This window comes from Leuresthes tenuis, unplaced genomic scaffold (assembly GCF_036924035.1).
Source record: "Leuresthes tenuis unplaced genomic scaffold, fLeuTen1.0.hap1 SCAF_23, whole genome shotgun sequence".
Taxonomy (NCBI): domain Eukaryota; kingdom Metazoa; phylum Chordata; class Actinopteri; order Atheriniformes; family Atherinopsidae; genus Leuresthes; species Leuresthes tenuis.
This window is the reverse complement of record NW_027325377.1, coordinates 19,162,257-19,176,276: the sequence shown is the minus strand read 5'-3', so window position 1 is coordinate 19,176,276 and position 14,020 is coordinate 19,162,257. Positions and strand designations below refer to the sequence as shown.

At 41.1% G+C, this 14,020-nt stretch overlaps 2 protein-coding genes across 4 annotated transcripts; one reads left to right on the top strand and one right to left on the bottom strand.

Moving 5' to 3' along the window:
• Positions 1–702: 702 nt before the first annotated feature.
• Positions 703–11,284, bottom strand: mettl25 (methyltransferase like 25). 3 transcript variants are annotated; one of them, XM_072377632.1, is made up of 12 exons: positions 11,031–11,284; positions 10,596–10,778; positions 10,315–10,421; positions 9,620–10,201; positions 9,206–9,353; positions 6,385–6,479; positions 6,035–6,064; positions 5,409–5,482; positions 3,555–3,648; positions 3,074–3,148; positions 2,532–2,603; positions 703–942 (listed from the first exon to the last, which is right to left on the bottom strand). In XM_072377632.1, the coding sequence occupies exons 1-12, from the start codon at positions 11,245–11,247 to the stop codon at positions 835–837; spliced, it is 1,785 nt and encodes a 594-aa protein (XP_072233733.1). In that variant the 5' UTR covers positions 11,248–11,284; the 3' UTR covers positions 703–834. The 3 variants fall into 3 exon arrangements, 2 of the variants coding, with proteins under 2 accessions (XP_072233733.1, XP_072233734.1); XM_072377633.1 differs by having other exon boundaries at positions 10,596–10,707; positions 11,031–11,113; XR_011909965.1 differs by lacking the exon at positions 703–942 and having other exon boundaries at positions 2,579–2,603; positions 3,074–3,224.
• Positions 11,285–11,574: 290 nt separating this feature from the next.
• Positions 11,575–13,773, top strand: ccdc59 (coiled-coil domain containing 59). Its single transcript, XM_072377180.1, has 4 exons — positions 11,575–11,791; positions 11,980–12,304; positions 13,159–13,267; positions 13,357–13,773. The coding sequence occupies exons 1-4, from the start codon at positions 11,644–11,646 to the stop codon at positions 13,519–13,521; spliced, it is 747 nt and encodes a 248-aa protein (XP_072233281.1). The 5' UTR covers positions 11,575–11,643; the 3' UTR covers positions 13,522–13,773.
• The last annotated feature ends 247 nt before the right edge of the window (positions 13,774–14,020 follow it).

Genomic DNA, 14,020 nt, shown 5'->3' with positions numbered 1-14,020 from the left:
AGTCACAGGCACAACATTTTCTTGGCCAATATTGTGTCAAAAGCTGAATTATGAGGGTCTATTTTCTAAACCAGATGTAGCTGCTCTTGCTGCACATATATATAAAGGTGCAAGGAAGCACATATCTCAGCTATCTTCTTGTAATAAAAAAAGCACAGTGTGAACATCTCGTCTTAATATATTACACACAGAGATGAGCATTAATCCCTTAACAGTGTATCTGTATGGTAAAAGAAAAGCATGTTTGGATACTTCTAATCATGCATTTCTTTTAGTAAAAAAAAAAAACTGTGGAAGTGGTATTTGTTGAGGCCAAAACACAAAAATTCAGAGGTGAAGATTGGAAAAGGGCACCTCTTGCCTTGTCCCCACTTTCTTTGGTCTGGAAATGGGCTTTCCAGACATTCTGAGGGGATCCAAGCCTCCCTAAACCCCACAATATCCCTGGTTTCCCTGAAGGCTCCTTAAAAACAAGTGTTTTCTCAAAAGTCACTCAAACATAAAGTCAGAAGGCTGCAATAAGATATAATTCAATCAGGCTAGGTAGTTTTTCCAGCTGTATTGAGTTGATCTCAAGGACCGAGAGCTGGAAATGCTTCAGACATTTTTTTCCAGCAGAAAGAGTATTTAAAAGAAGAAAAAAAAAAAGCATTAACAAAAAAAAAAAGAGATATATTTTACTAAAAAAGGACCAGTGAACAAAATCAGATAAAATCATTTATACGATTAAAACAAGCAGGTAAGAAGGCAGCAGAATACAGTTTAAATGAATGGTTTCACGTGTATTAAAGCATAAAACGGGCACAGCATCAGCGTGTTATCATCATAAGCGCTTTAGCTCGTCATTCTCTTTGTAAGACTCTTGAGTCCGACGACTGCGTAACATCTCGGTGACAGCAGAGGGTCAAACAGTTGCACCAGTGCAGAGAAGGACACATCCTCCTGCAGTAAACAGAGAGACACAGTGAGAACATAAAGAGATAAACAACAAAAACAAACCGTGGGCGTAATTTTCATGTATGTTTTCTCGAAAAAAAAAGATGTCCAAGGCTGACTTCTGCTCATAGGCAAAACAAATGTGTCATCCTCAGTAATCGTTTGGTAGCCCACCAACAACAAAACAACTTTCTCCACCTGATCTGCATGTGTTCATGTGATTATGACTGAACATGCTTCAGCACATTCATCATCACATGGTCCGCATAAACACACACCCAACGCCAACTTTTTCCCTCCTCTGGGGAGAGAGCTCTGAAAGCGGGCCAGTGTTGCTGATGCTACGTAGTTTGATTACAGGACCCTCATAAGGAAGTCCATCTGACATACAATCACGTATAATTGTAACTTCAAAGCTTTCCGATTGTACTCATCTCATCACAATGACTCGAAGCAAAGATTAGCCTGTTGTCTTTGGCTGCAGAAACGCACGTCAGTAAATTGCAGGCTGGATTCAATTAAGCCGACACCTATATTAGAGTCAGTGATTCTGATTTCAGCTGACATGTCTGTGTGTTCACTTTCATCATCATGGATGCAAAACTCAAATCCCAATCAACGACCTGTGAGACTCAATCAAAACGATGATTCCAGCTCAAACACAGCATAGACAGTACATCTGGGCCAAACCGTTTTGTTAGCTTGCAGCTGATTTAGTCTTCTTATGTTTAATTCTGGGATTGGGTTTCAGAGCGTTTACTTTTCGTTTCCATTTAAATAATGATCACTAAAGTTCAGGAAAGACTTAATTCATGTACAGAGGAATTCCGGAGTTTGGGCACCCATGTTCTTCTAAAAGACTGAAGGATTACCCAAATTTCTAAAGAAAAAGGCTTGGAGTGAAGATAAAACACACACTTCTTAAATATTGTAAAGAATACTTCTGTTTCATTTCCATCTTTTACAGCATAACACAACAGAAAGGGACCAGAGCCTTTTGGCTCCTGCTTGGTCAACTCTTAATGTTCCATCTGTTGAGAACTGCTTTATTTTGTGGGATGAAGCTTCCACTTTTTTTCACCATCTTATATGCTTTTATGGTTTATCTATATGCCGTGCATCTGCAGCAGTGCACCACTACTCCACTGTCAGCCAAATTTCCCTGAAGGTCTTTTACAATAAAATCAGGGGTTGTTCTCCCAGGATGTTTTATTGACCTTCACTTATCCGTTAAATGCCATTCCTTAATTATACTCTAATCCGAGGAAATCTGAAAAAGTCATTCCTATCTTTTTATAGACTTCTTTTGTTTTATGAATGTCAAATATTTTTGCCAGGCAGCAGTTAAGGAGACGCTCCGAGGAGTCAAAGCTTTTAAAAGAACTGGCAATTACAGAGAAAAAGTCAAGTCACTCTAATTAAAACGCTAATTCAGTTATGACACTGGCAAAAAAAACTACTGTGGGCTGAAACCTCAGGTTACATTCTACTCACTTAACTATTCAGAGTTTCAGATATATAGATCTGGGATGCCCAAACTTTCATATCAACACAGTGACAATGACTTGACATCTTGATGACAGCAGCGATTTTACCTCCTCCTTCAGGTAGCAGAGGCGATCCAGGAGAATCAAACCTTCAATACAGGGAGCAAGGGTCACCTTCAGCTGCACAGAGGATGGCATGAGGAAAACAAGTTAATACGAATTTTGAATCATTTGTATCTGCTATCAAAGTGCAAACTGCTATTGAAAGTCATCCCTTTTGGACCACTTCCTGCTCTGGAACTTCATAAAAGGAACTCGCCGTGACTTGTGTCTGCCCAGTAGCTTGTGGGAACTCCCCGAAAAGCCATTTTACTGCTTTATGTCAGAAAAGAAAATTTGTATGCTGGCTGACAGCATAATTAACAGCCCCAGAAGAAACCATTGGCTGTCTTTTTTTTTTTTTTTTCACTCTCTGTATGATCATTATCACGTTATTTCCCCACAGACGACACATCTCACTTAATGGTAGGTCATTTATTAGCATTTCGCTGGAAGTACAACTTAAACGGCTTGCTGTGGAGGATGTCATGTCAACTATAAGATGAGGACGAAAACGAAGCTGCGGTGCAGGCTGGGAGGACGGGACTCACCCTGTTAAAGGCGTGCATCTCGTCCATTCGCACTCTGTATGTGTCATGGTAGTCCTGGATGTCGCAGTCAGAAAGCTGGAAAGGGAGAGCGTGGTGTTGTGTGTGTGAGTCAAATGATGAGAACATCGGATACGCATCCAGGAGAATCAAACTGAAAGTTAACATGAAACCTTTGAGGAAAATATGAAAACGGTTCATGTGTTTTTAAGAGTTAAGAGAAACATAACACAGACAACAGTACGTCATCCCATTTCTGCCATTACCCAGGGTTCATCATGACTGCGCCTGGCAGCATCATGAGCCATGACCGCATCTGGACACTTTGTTGAAGTCACATTCAGAGTTTTTAAATAAAAATCTGATGATCTGCCGGTGAACGTGCAAAAGGAGGTATGACACATGATCAAACCTGTGTTCCTCCCAGAGTTTTCAACAGTTTCTGGAAGGTGTTGTGAGAGAAATGCAATATTTTGCTCCTGACCTTTGATTCATCCAGTTCCAGTCTGCGCAGAGCTCGGCGAACGTAGTCCACAAAGGATTTTGCCTTGGAATAAACATTTCCAACTCGCTTTTCGCTGCGAATCAAGCAAGTATCATTTCTCAGTTTCTGCACAGTGAAATAAACAGCCTGTCACTCAGCCCCTCTCATGCTGCGTCTCTTTCTCTTTTTTTTAAATCAATAAATACATTTCCAAAGGACTCAAAAGTGATGAATAGGCTCTTTTAAATGAAAACTAATGGACGGTCACTGCTAATGCTTGTCATTAAACAGAAGGTCAGAGGTCAAGCAGCTCTGAGTGTCCTTTAAGAATCCTTGATTGTGTCTGCAGTGCAAACATTTAATAAGGGCTGATCTGAGGTCTGCTGCATTTCCAGCTGTTATTCTGTTCAGACAGGCAGGTGAAATCATTCACAGCCAGAATGGCTGAAAATTGAATTCTACTGCTAAGAAATTAGCCGTTGCTCATGTTTGGAAAGCAATGCTGGTCAGATGCTTTCATACCCTGCCTCCGTTTGTACCGTATGGGCTGAAAACAATTTTCAGATTTTCGATTTGATCGGTTTTTGAAAAATATCAACAACAACAAGGGAGATTGTTTCAATCTAATGTGATAATCTGTGCACAAATAAACGTATAAAGATACCGTCTGAGCATGAGCACAAAGCTTGGAACACACAATCCAGCTAATCTGAAGTTTTTTCTGTGTTCTTTATGAGATTCAATTCCTACATTTGTGCCCATATTTTACAGACAACAGCTCATATGAAGAATCAGGAACTGACAACCCTAAATGGTCCATACTGAAGTAGCTTAAAGCTGCTTGACTGAATGTGTGGGGATTTTATATTCCTAGTTTGGATGAAGGATAAATCCCCTGATGTTTACTACAGCACCACCAACAGCCTGATATATTTAGTTGTTATCCACACCAAGCGACTCTTAGATCGACTGCTGTGCAATTTGGTACATTTATATTCCCCTCAGGTAGGCCTGCCACATATCTGAAATTTGTTATGCCAGTAATCAACAAGCAATTACTAATTTAATTTCCTCTCTATTCATGTTTATGCTAGAAAGTCCAAGTCTAAGCCCACTTGTAACAATACAGCTAAAACTTTAAGGGAATAACAGACATTTACTGGCAACAAATACAAGCGCATGGATAAAAAAGTGATTTATGTTGGCCCTTTGGGTTTGGTAAACAGACCGTTGCACCTGGCTGATATGGCACATTGACAGCGGAAGACGGGACGGATCTAGCTGTGAAACTCCAGAACGGTGGAAAACGATGTGTAAATACGACATTTCCGTTGGTTTTCTTCAGGTGAAGAAAGAGGATTGTGATGATTATAAATTACCGCGATTATCTCGTGATTATATGATTATGTAATAACTGGAAAAGGCAGGATCAAGAGGAATAACACTAAGGCTTTTTCCTCTTGCCCCACCATCAGCTTAAACATTTTTGTTTTTTACATATCGTCTCTGTGTTTAATATGTATAGTCAATACAAGAATGCTAACAGTGACTGTCCACACTCTTAAGTTAAAGTTTGTTTCACCTGGAAGCTAATTTGAGCTGTCACAACTGATTTGATATGTCACCTAGTCTGCAACTGAGCACATGTGGCTTTTGTTTACAAGTCTGCGTTCATTTAGAGCCGAAACAAACCATGAAACACAAACTTTCCCTTTCTGGTTCACAACAACGAAAACAAACCCTTTGGACTGCGATGAAATCTCTGCGCCGGTCCTGCTCTACATCACTCTCACAAATACATTTGTTAGTGCAACCAAAGATGGAGCAAACAGCCTGAAACTGCCATGCTTTTACCTTTTATAGGCGCTGTAGTGGTCTCTCAGGATAACATGAAGGACTGCTCTGTAGAACAGAGACTCCATCTGAACCTGTACAAATGTGAAAAAAAACATGTTTACTTCACTGCGTTTTACTGTGTTTTTCCACTTTTTTCTCCTTTCTCATTCTGCATGTGCACAAAAGGGCTGATGAATATTTCTGACACTTTCCAAACTTAATGCAACACTAGCAAGCAATCAAGCTTGTTTTTGGATCCAGACCTCTGTTCCAGCAAGTAATCAATCTTTCCGTGATTGCATTAATATTTATAAACATTCCATATTAATGGCAGCGGGTATCATGTATCAGCTTTGGCCTGCAGCCTCCGAACTCCACATTACAAATAAATACACTGTAGTCAATCACAAACTTAAAACAATAGCAGAATTAATGGGCAGATTGTTTGAATGCATGCAGGAGATCTACAGTGTAGATAACGCAGTCAGGGTGATTGTGTATGCCTGTATCTGTAGGCTGAAATAAGCTGATGGATTTGTTTGGATGAGTTTGATGACAGATTCGATAATGACATTTACATCCTTGTGCGTTAATGACAATTAGTTTATGATATTGGCGATGATAAGCATGCGCGCCTCACTTACCCCCTGGCCAAGTGAAACTCTTTCCAGTGCCTGTTTGGTAGAAAGACAACAAACTGTGAGGAAAAAGTGCTTGCTGGAGAAAGTCCCTTACAGATGCAAAGAGAAGAAAAAGGAAAAAAACATTTGGACAGGTCATCACGCCTGACCACTTCTCCCTTATTCCACACACTGACCACAACAACTGAGTGCCCACTTAGAAGCAAATCAATTCCAGAGTTTAATGACACAATAACAATACGTTTTCACATTTTCACAGAGTGGTGACGCTGTTTTAGCTCATTGACCTGACTTAACCGTCAGTTTGACGCTTCTCCTACTGAGACATTTTTTTTCCTTGACATCAGACTCACCAAACATGCTGACATCCTGGCGTTTCTGCCACAGAACCAGGACCGCTCGCGGAGGTACTGACTCAGAGGGAAACCACACATGCTGTGCAAACACTCTGCGAGGGAACACACAGAGATAAACTCTGAGTATACTGATGGAACAGTTAGGCTCCCTCTAATTGTTTCCATTAGTGCAGTTCCTGTGCTAAACGTGCCAAATAAGCTTGCATTGGTTTGCGTGTGTGTGTGTCGCCTGAAGTGATCCTGAGAAACTCAGCCAAAACACACATGGGAGCACACGCACACATACGTACATCCATGATGTTACCATCATGAACAAGAGTCAAACTTTGTTTGGAGGGGAGTTCATGTGCTGTTAGATTAGGGTGGGAGGCTATGTGTGTGTTGTAGACAGTAGATAAAGGGGTGTTATTTCTTCAATAAAATAGTGAAAACTGAATGTAACCTTTTTTCCGTACATATCGACTGTCAAGTGTAGCAATGGCCCTGTTTTTTTTTCTAAGAGAAATAAAAAAAGATGTAAAATGCTTAGCATTAAAATGAACAAATGTACTGTTGCCTTTTACCTTTCTGATTTACTTTAATTTCTACAGCACTGTGATACTGTTACTGGCTGTTCAACCCACTCAGACCCACTGCTTTGTTTAAAACATTGCGAAAAATGAAAAAGCGTCCACTAAAAACATTATGTTTCCAAGTCTCTGACGTCTCAAACTCCATTTGAGAGGTCATACCTTTGGTTTTTATTGTGAATTATTGACTTTGTCCTCCTTTTTCTATTCAATATCTCTTTGTTCCATGAAAACGTTTATCAGACTTGAAAGGTAAAAGAAAGTACATGCTGCATCAGGTCTGAATGTTACTCTTTTTTTTACTCTTAGCTCAAATTCTTTGGCCTTTTTCTGAAGGTATCCACCTGTGTGGTCTTATTCCTTTATGCACAGCGCTGTGTCATAGAGTCTCGTATTATCTCTGAAATTTATGCACGTCAATTCTGAAGGACAGATTCTCAAGAAAAGCTGCAAAGAGATGCATATTTTTAAGCTCAGGAGTTTGTGGCACCCACAAACACACGTATTTCCAGTGGGAGGGTGCTGAGCATGACTACTTCACAGCCTGCCATCCTTTTCATGTTATTTCTAAAGGGGTCAGCTGCTGAGGTCAAGGCACAGTGAATCCACAGGGATACAGTCAAAGGAAGCGCTAATAACATGTGCAGCTGTGGTCGGGTTCGAGCAAACTATTGTAAGCACGCAAACACATTAGCAGTCAGGCCAGCTTCCCTTCTGCCCCGCACACGGCTTGCTGACACAGACACTCAGAGGCAATTACAGACGACAAGACCTCCCTCAGTGTGAAGGTTAGAAAACAGTGTGCAGCTAGAGCTGCTGGACTCCAGTTTACATGTAAATGTGCCGAATGTCCAAAAGACAAATATTTCTGATATCTTAGAAACTCGCTGGCTGCAAACCAGCTCAGACGTCTGTTTGTTCTCATCTTAGAGCAGTTGTTGTTGTTGTGAATAAATAGCACGAGTGTGGCCTCCTGATCCCACATAGAGTACTTAGACATGATGCTGCACTTAAGGGACTGTGTAAATTCCAAATGAGTGGCTTTTATAAACGTATAACTGCCTTCAGTAATGAAGCTTTTCAGCTCTTTAATTCCTTCTAACGGTGAGGCAGGCCACCACAGAAGCTGGCCGGCGGCCCAGACTGCACTGTAACGGGAGCGAACGTGTGTGTGAGAACCAGGGCCTTTGTTCGCTTTGAGAAACAAGCGTGGAAAGGAGTGTTTTGAATTGGCTGTCATGATATCATTTTTCCGCTCCTGGCCGATACTGAGACGAGCCCTGATGACGTGAGTGTCGAGGGTCGCGCTGTTAATAAGGGATGACGCGATACGTATCATCTGCAGAGAGGGCTCCTTCTAAGACATACGCAGGGGCTGCTGTCATAGCACGAGGACACATGTAGAGGATTTCATACCTCATAAAGTGTGGAGTGAAGGAATATATACGAAGCGGGGATGATATCAGTCTTTTGTAGTGTGTCGTTTCATCTGCATTACTGTCAAGTCTAGGCAGTAGTAGACAAGCAGCCTCCTGAGCGTGGAGGGCCAGGCCCACTTTAAAATAGCCATGATGAAACACTGAACACACTGGCCGCTCAGTCGGCCCTTCTCATCGATTCTCTTTCTAGACAAAAAGTTGGAAAAAAAATCTCATTTTCAGCAGCTTTAAACAGCCACCCTAAATCCATAAAGTCCCCGTAATGAGTCCAACAGCGTGTCCCTGAGCTCAACTCAATCTCCAGATTGGTAACTTGGCCGAGTCTCTGGACTCTCAGCGGAATATTTGACTTGTTTCCTATGAAATGTGCATTTAAGTGTTTATGTGGCTTTATGTGGGATGATTAGTGTTAACGGTGCAAAATAACAGCAACGGAGCGCTTTGAAATTTTAGATAATACAACGACATCTTTCAAAAAATTTAAACATTATCTTACTTGTGAGCGGTTCGTGCGTTTTCTCCATCACGGCTGATATCTCGTGCTTTATAAAATCTTTGTTTAATTCGACTGTTTTTAAAAAAAAAAAACCTTCAGTCATCAAAAACATACATAAAAGGTTAAAACGTGTATAAAGAAAGGTGGGCTGAGTCAGAAGTGTATTAAATATTGTGCTTTTGTCTGCTTTTTTTACTCAACTACAGGCCTATTTACCTCAATACACTCTTATTTCAAATAAAGCAATACATCGGCTGTCTTTATAGTTTTAGTTTTAGTTTAGACACCCTGTGATTGGGTTAGGGTGATGTTACCCTGTCCGGCGGGGTCAAACTCCTCAGACAGGAGGTGATAGCAGCAGCCGACGCTGCAGACGGCGGTCAGCTCCGGTTTGGCCACAAACATCCTCAGCGTGCTCGGACCCAAGTCTCCACACGTGTGCAGGCCGACCAGGATGGCGTCCTGGAATTTGGAGGAATCACGCAGAGGAAAGAATGTTAGGGAAGGGTGAAGATCAATGGTAGAATTTATTGATGATGACATGCTGCAGCTTTGGCAACAGTCACACACCACGCTCGCTTCAGTAATGCAAACCACAGCCGCTGTGACGGACGTGCAATTTTAAGAGCTCCGGTGGGAACCTCGCTGTGCTACTCAACCACCCGACACACGTTAAATTCAATCTCAACATTTTCTTTTGGCTTTTTTTCTCTTTCTTTTGACCTCACCTCTAGCTCTGTGATGAGCTCTCGCAGTTCGGTTTCTGCGGTGACGTAGGACGTGAGTGGTGAAAACACGGCATCGGCCCCATCCCTTCTGCTCTGAGCTTTCCTCTCCAGGTTCTCCCTCTTCCTCCTCTCCCTCTCCTCAGCACTGAGTTGACTTGAGGGAATTCTGGGGGATGTAGACGGTATCAAATCTGCAGACAGGGCACGAAGGAAGAGCTCCTCTGTTTCTGGATTTGGCTCTGACTGCGTTTCCACTGCTGCGTTGACATCTGAAGAGTTGACTGACACTTTTTCCTCCTGTGACCTATTTCCCACTGCATCACCATGTAAAACATCCTCATCTCCCCTCAGTTCAGGTTTTATTTCTATTATCTCCTCCTGAGGTGAGTGCATAGCTTCAGCGTGTATGCTTGCTGTTTTGGTGTGCTTCTGGTACGCCCGGGAGAACTTCTTTAACTTCCTGTTCCTCTCCTGAGCACCATGGGTGTTAGTGCTGGAGGAGTCGATGCCATAGACTCGAAGGCCGTACTGCAGAGACAGGAAGGAGCTCAGGTAGCCCTTCCCTGAGCCCACATCTATCACCTGGAAGGTAAGGGACAGTTTTACATGTTTCGAACAAGAAAAATGAACAATTCAAGTTGCTTGTGGAGTCAACCTTCAATGTAATAAATGCAGTTTTAAAAATGTTACACCACCTGACTGACTCCACAATGTTGTGCCAAACAGGCCACCACCTCAGACATGGAATGGACTTCATGGGATTTCTTGGAATTCATAAACTCTTCCGGCTCCAGCTCTGCACCTGGGTAATGGGGAGAGATCCATGTTAAAGCTTCAAAATTCAAAGAAAATTAATAAATGAATGTTGCATTCGCCCACAGTGTACACAATAGACATCATCTGAGCTAAGCGTTACAGGATGGTTCTTGACTGACTCCTTTTGTCAGCATGAAGCATTGTGTGCGTTCTTCCCTACCCATCTTCGCTGGTTGAGTGCCAGACTCAAACTCGTTCCCTCTGACGTCCAGCAGTAGCTCATCTCTGCTCATACAGACTCCAAGGCCGGGGAGAGAGTGGGCCTTGGCGGCCTGTAAAAGTTCATGGGTATCAACCAGCTGGTTTGAATCAATGCAAAACCCAAATGTGGTCCTGGACTGTTCTGAGAAAAACAAGACAGACAGAGTAATGGCAATAAAGCTGATAATAATTATGTTAGGCTTTACGAGTAAACATATTTAGTTTTTACATATATAAAATTTTCTATGTCCCTAACAAAGATTTTAACACCCTGTGCAGTATCTCACCTCAGATTAGTCTATAACTAAAAACTAAGGAGGATGATCTTTTACAGCATAAAATAAAAGGTAAATACAGTTGCACTGACTGTATTTACAGCTTCTGATCTGTTTACCTGTTTCTTTGCGCTCTGGCTCCCTCTGCTGGTCACTATCTGAGCTCACAGCTGACAGGACATCCTCGGGTGAGACCGCCATGAACCGTTTCCAAACGTCGTGAGTGTAGAACTCTACAGTGTGAGCATTAGCGATGCTAAGTGTTACAGATAGAAACCGCGTGACTTCATCTATCCGTTGCTGAATTTCTTTCAGGCTGTAGGAGGAGGATTTCATTTTAAATAGCGCCTGAAAGGGAACCTCATCCGCATGTGAACAGTCTTCTACTAATGTTGCATGCGTAGGCATTAGCAGTAGAAAATACTGCTTTGTAAGCTTGTAAATTTGTATATTAAAAAAAAATAATAAATTAATGTTTTAAGTAATGTCAACAGTATAAACAATATTAATAAAAAATTCCTAAGCTTTTATGAACCAACTAATAAACTATTTAAAAAAAAACGAACAAACAACAAAAAAAAGCAACAGATTTTTTTAAATGGATCTTCCGTAATCGATTTTTCATGTCTGGCGTGGCTACGTCATCACACAGCGTCTGTCGGGAAAAGGCATGCTGTCTGAAATCCCGAATCGCTGTAAACATACCACTTTTCCTCATAAAATTTTGCCAAAATGGGGCCGAAAGACCAAAAAATTAAGAATAAAAACTTTACAGCGAAAGGCGGTAATTTGAAGACGGCAAAAAACACGTCAGCTGTTGTTAAAAACAAGAGGAAATGGGTCCCCGAACATAAAGTGTTTGAAGGAAGCGTCAAGGAAGGTAGGCTTCTGTTTAAACGTGTACATTGTATTAGATACTGTTATACATCTCTCAAATGACAAAAGTCTGTCACACTTCCTAAACAAGTTCATGATTTTGCATAAATTTGAACAGAATTATAAGTCTCCTTCCTAAATAAACGCATAAGCTTTAGCATATATAACACACCATTTATCTCCTCTCCTCAGGTCAAGGGTTTGCTTTCAAAAGAAAGCAGAAAGTCAAACATGAGTACAACAAACTGCTGCGAAAGGAGAGGAAGAAGAACCCAGGGGCCAAAGTGTTGTATAAGGAGGAGTATCCAGAACACCTCAAGCATCTATACATGGCAGAGGCAGAGAAACTGAGGAATGAAGCCAGGGCGAACAGAGTGAACAGGAGTAGGCTGAGAATGAAGGGGCAGGAAAAAGAAGGGGAGGAAAGCGATGCTGATGCAGATGTTACTGTTGGATCTGAGCTGACAGAATCCGTGTCTGGGAACCCTGAACCATCAGCAGCATCAAAGGAAGAGAGGTGAGGAAGTGATGGGTTCAGTTTAACTGTCTGTGCACACCCCTGTTTTTGAAGAATTTCAGATACTCAGCAGTTTTGAGCCTCCTTTGCCATCACAGATCTTTGCTTTTAAAATATGTGCTAGTGGAGACTTAAAGAATTTTTCATTTGAATTGATCAAGCTGCTGAACATTTCTCAAAATTCACCTCACTCCATCTCTAATCTGCTCAGGTGCAGAGAGGGACGCCACATCTTCTGATCTTCTTCTGCTTTTTCTTTACATGGTAGAATTGAACATGCTTTTGTGGATGCAGTAACGAGCTGTGTTCAGTATAAATGATTCCCAGAGGTCTACATGAGCCCATGCAGTTATTTCACCCACAAAATCATGTCGATTTATAATGCATTGCTGGTTGATCGCAATCTTTTAGTATTAGTTTAGAGCCCCGACCCTTTGCAGATGGATTTGTTTTCGGATTGACTCTTGTGTAAAGTATCTCTAACTTCTTTCTCCAACAGCTTGTTTGGAGATGTGCACATCTTAAATTGTGACTATGTTTTTGGTCTTGCAGTCTTTCGCAGACTGATGAACTCCTCATCTTCACTTCAGAAATAGTCAACCTCTGCAGGATTATTTTTTTATACCCAACAATGTAACTGACCTTTTGATACTGAAGCTAATTAGTGTGTTTTGGTTTTATTTTGTTTGTTTTCTTATTATTTTGTGCCATAGCATTGACATTAAACATTAGTAACGCAGCATCCTAACTTACTTAGTCAAAAGAACCTTTGAAATCCTCATTCCTCAGCTGTGTATTTCGAACCGTTACAAGAGCCGCCGTGTAATTGTTTTTCCCTTTAATTTATTTTACAGTATTCCAATAAGCAACCGTATGAAGAAGAAAATGCAGAAGAAGACATCCTACCAGAAGACAAAGGAGGAATTTGAGAAAATCAAAGAAAAGCGGAGAAAGAAGAAAGAAGTGAGGCGTTTCTCTTTCCCGCTAACTATCAAACAAGCTCGCTGACTTTGTTCTTTTGTATTTATGATTTGGTTTCATTTTGATTCCAGGAATACATGAAGAACAAGCAGCAGAAAGAAGAAGCCATTCAGAGGTACAAACAGAAAAAGATGGACACATTTCAAATGCTGAGCAAAAAGACTAAGAAAGGACAGCCAAATCTGAACCTCCAGATGGAATATTTACTTCAGAAGATCCAAGGAACTGACAAATGACAGATTTACTGTTTGAATGTGCTGTTTAAGACACGAAGAAGCTGTTGTGTTTTTGTTGTTTTTCAGCAATCTAAGACATGTGAAGCTTGCAGTTGTTGACTGATCAGAACTTTTTCATCCTCTGCATAAAGTCCTTTTGCATTTTCTTGTTGCCAGGAAGATGTTTCAACACATTTTTATCTTGGACCACAAGATGGCATTGTTAGATATGAAGAGTTGTGCAGTTTTAATGAATAAATGCATTATTTCTTACACAGTGCTCTCATTTTAAAATGAACAATGCATGGTATTCTCAGTAATCACATACAAAACAAATGCTCTGGGATCAATAATGTAGCAAACGTTTTCTGGTTATAAATCTAGTTTTAATCATCATTCATCTCATCCAATTGTTAGCTTTTAATTAAACACCTTCTGATGAGGCTTTATTATTCAAGACTGCTGTTATCATGCATGGTGGAAGCGTGTTGCACATAAGTTCACTCTGGTGCTCTGAGAA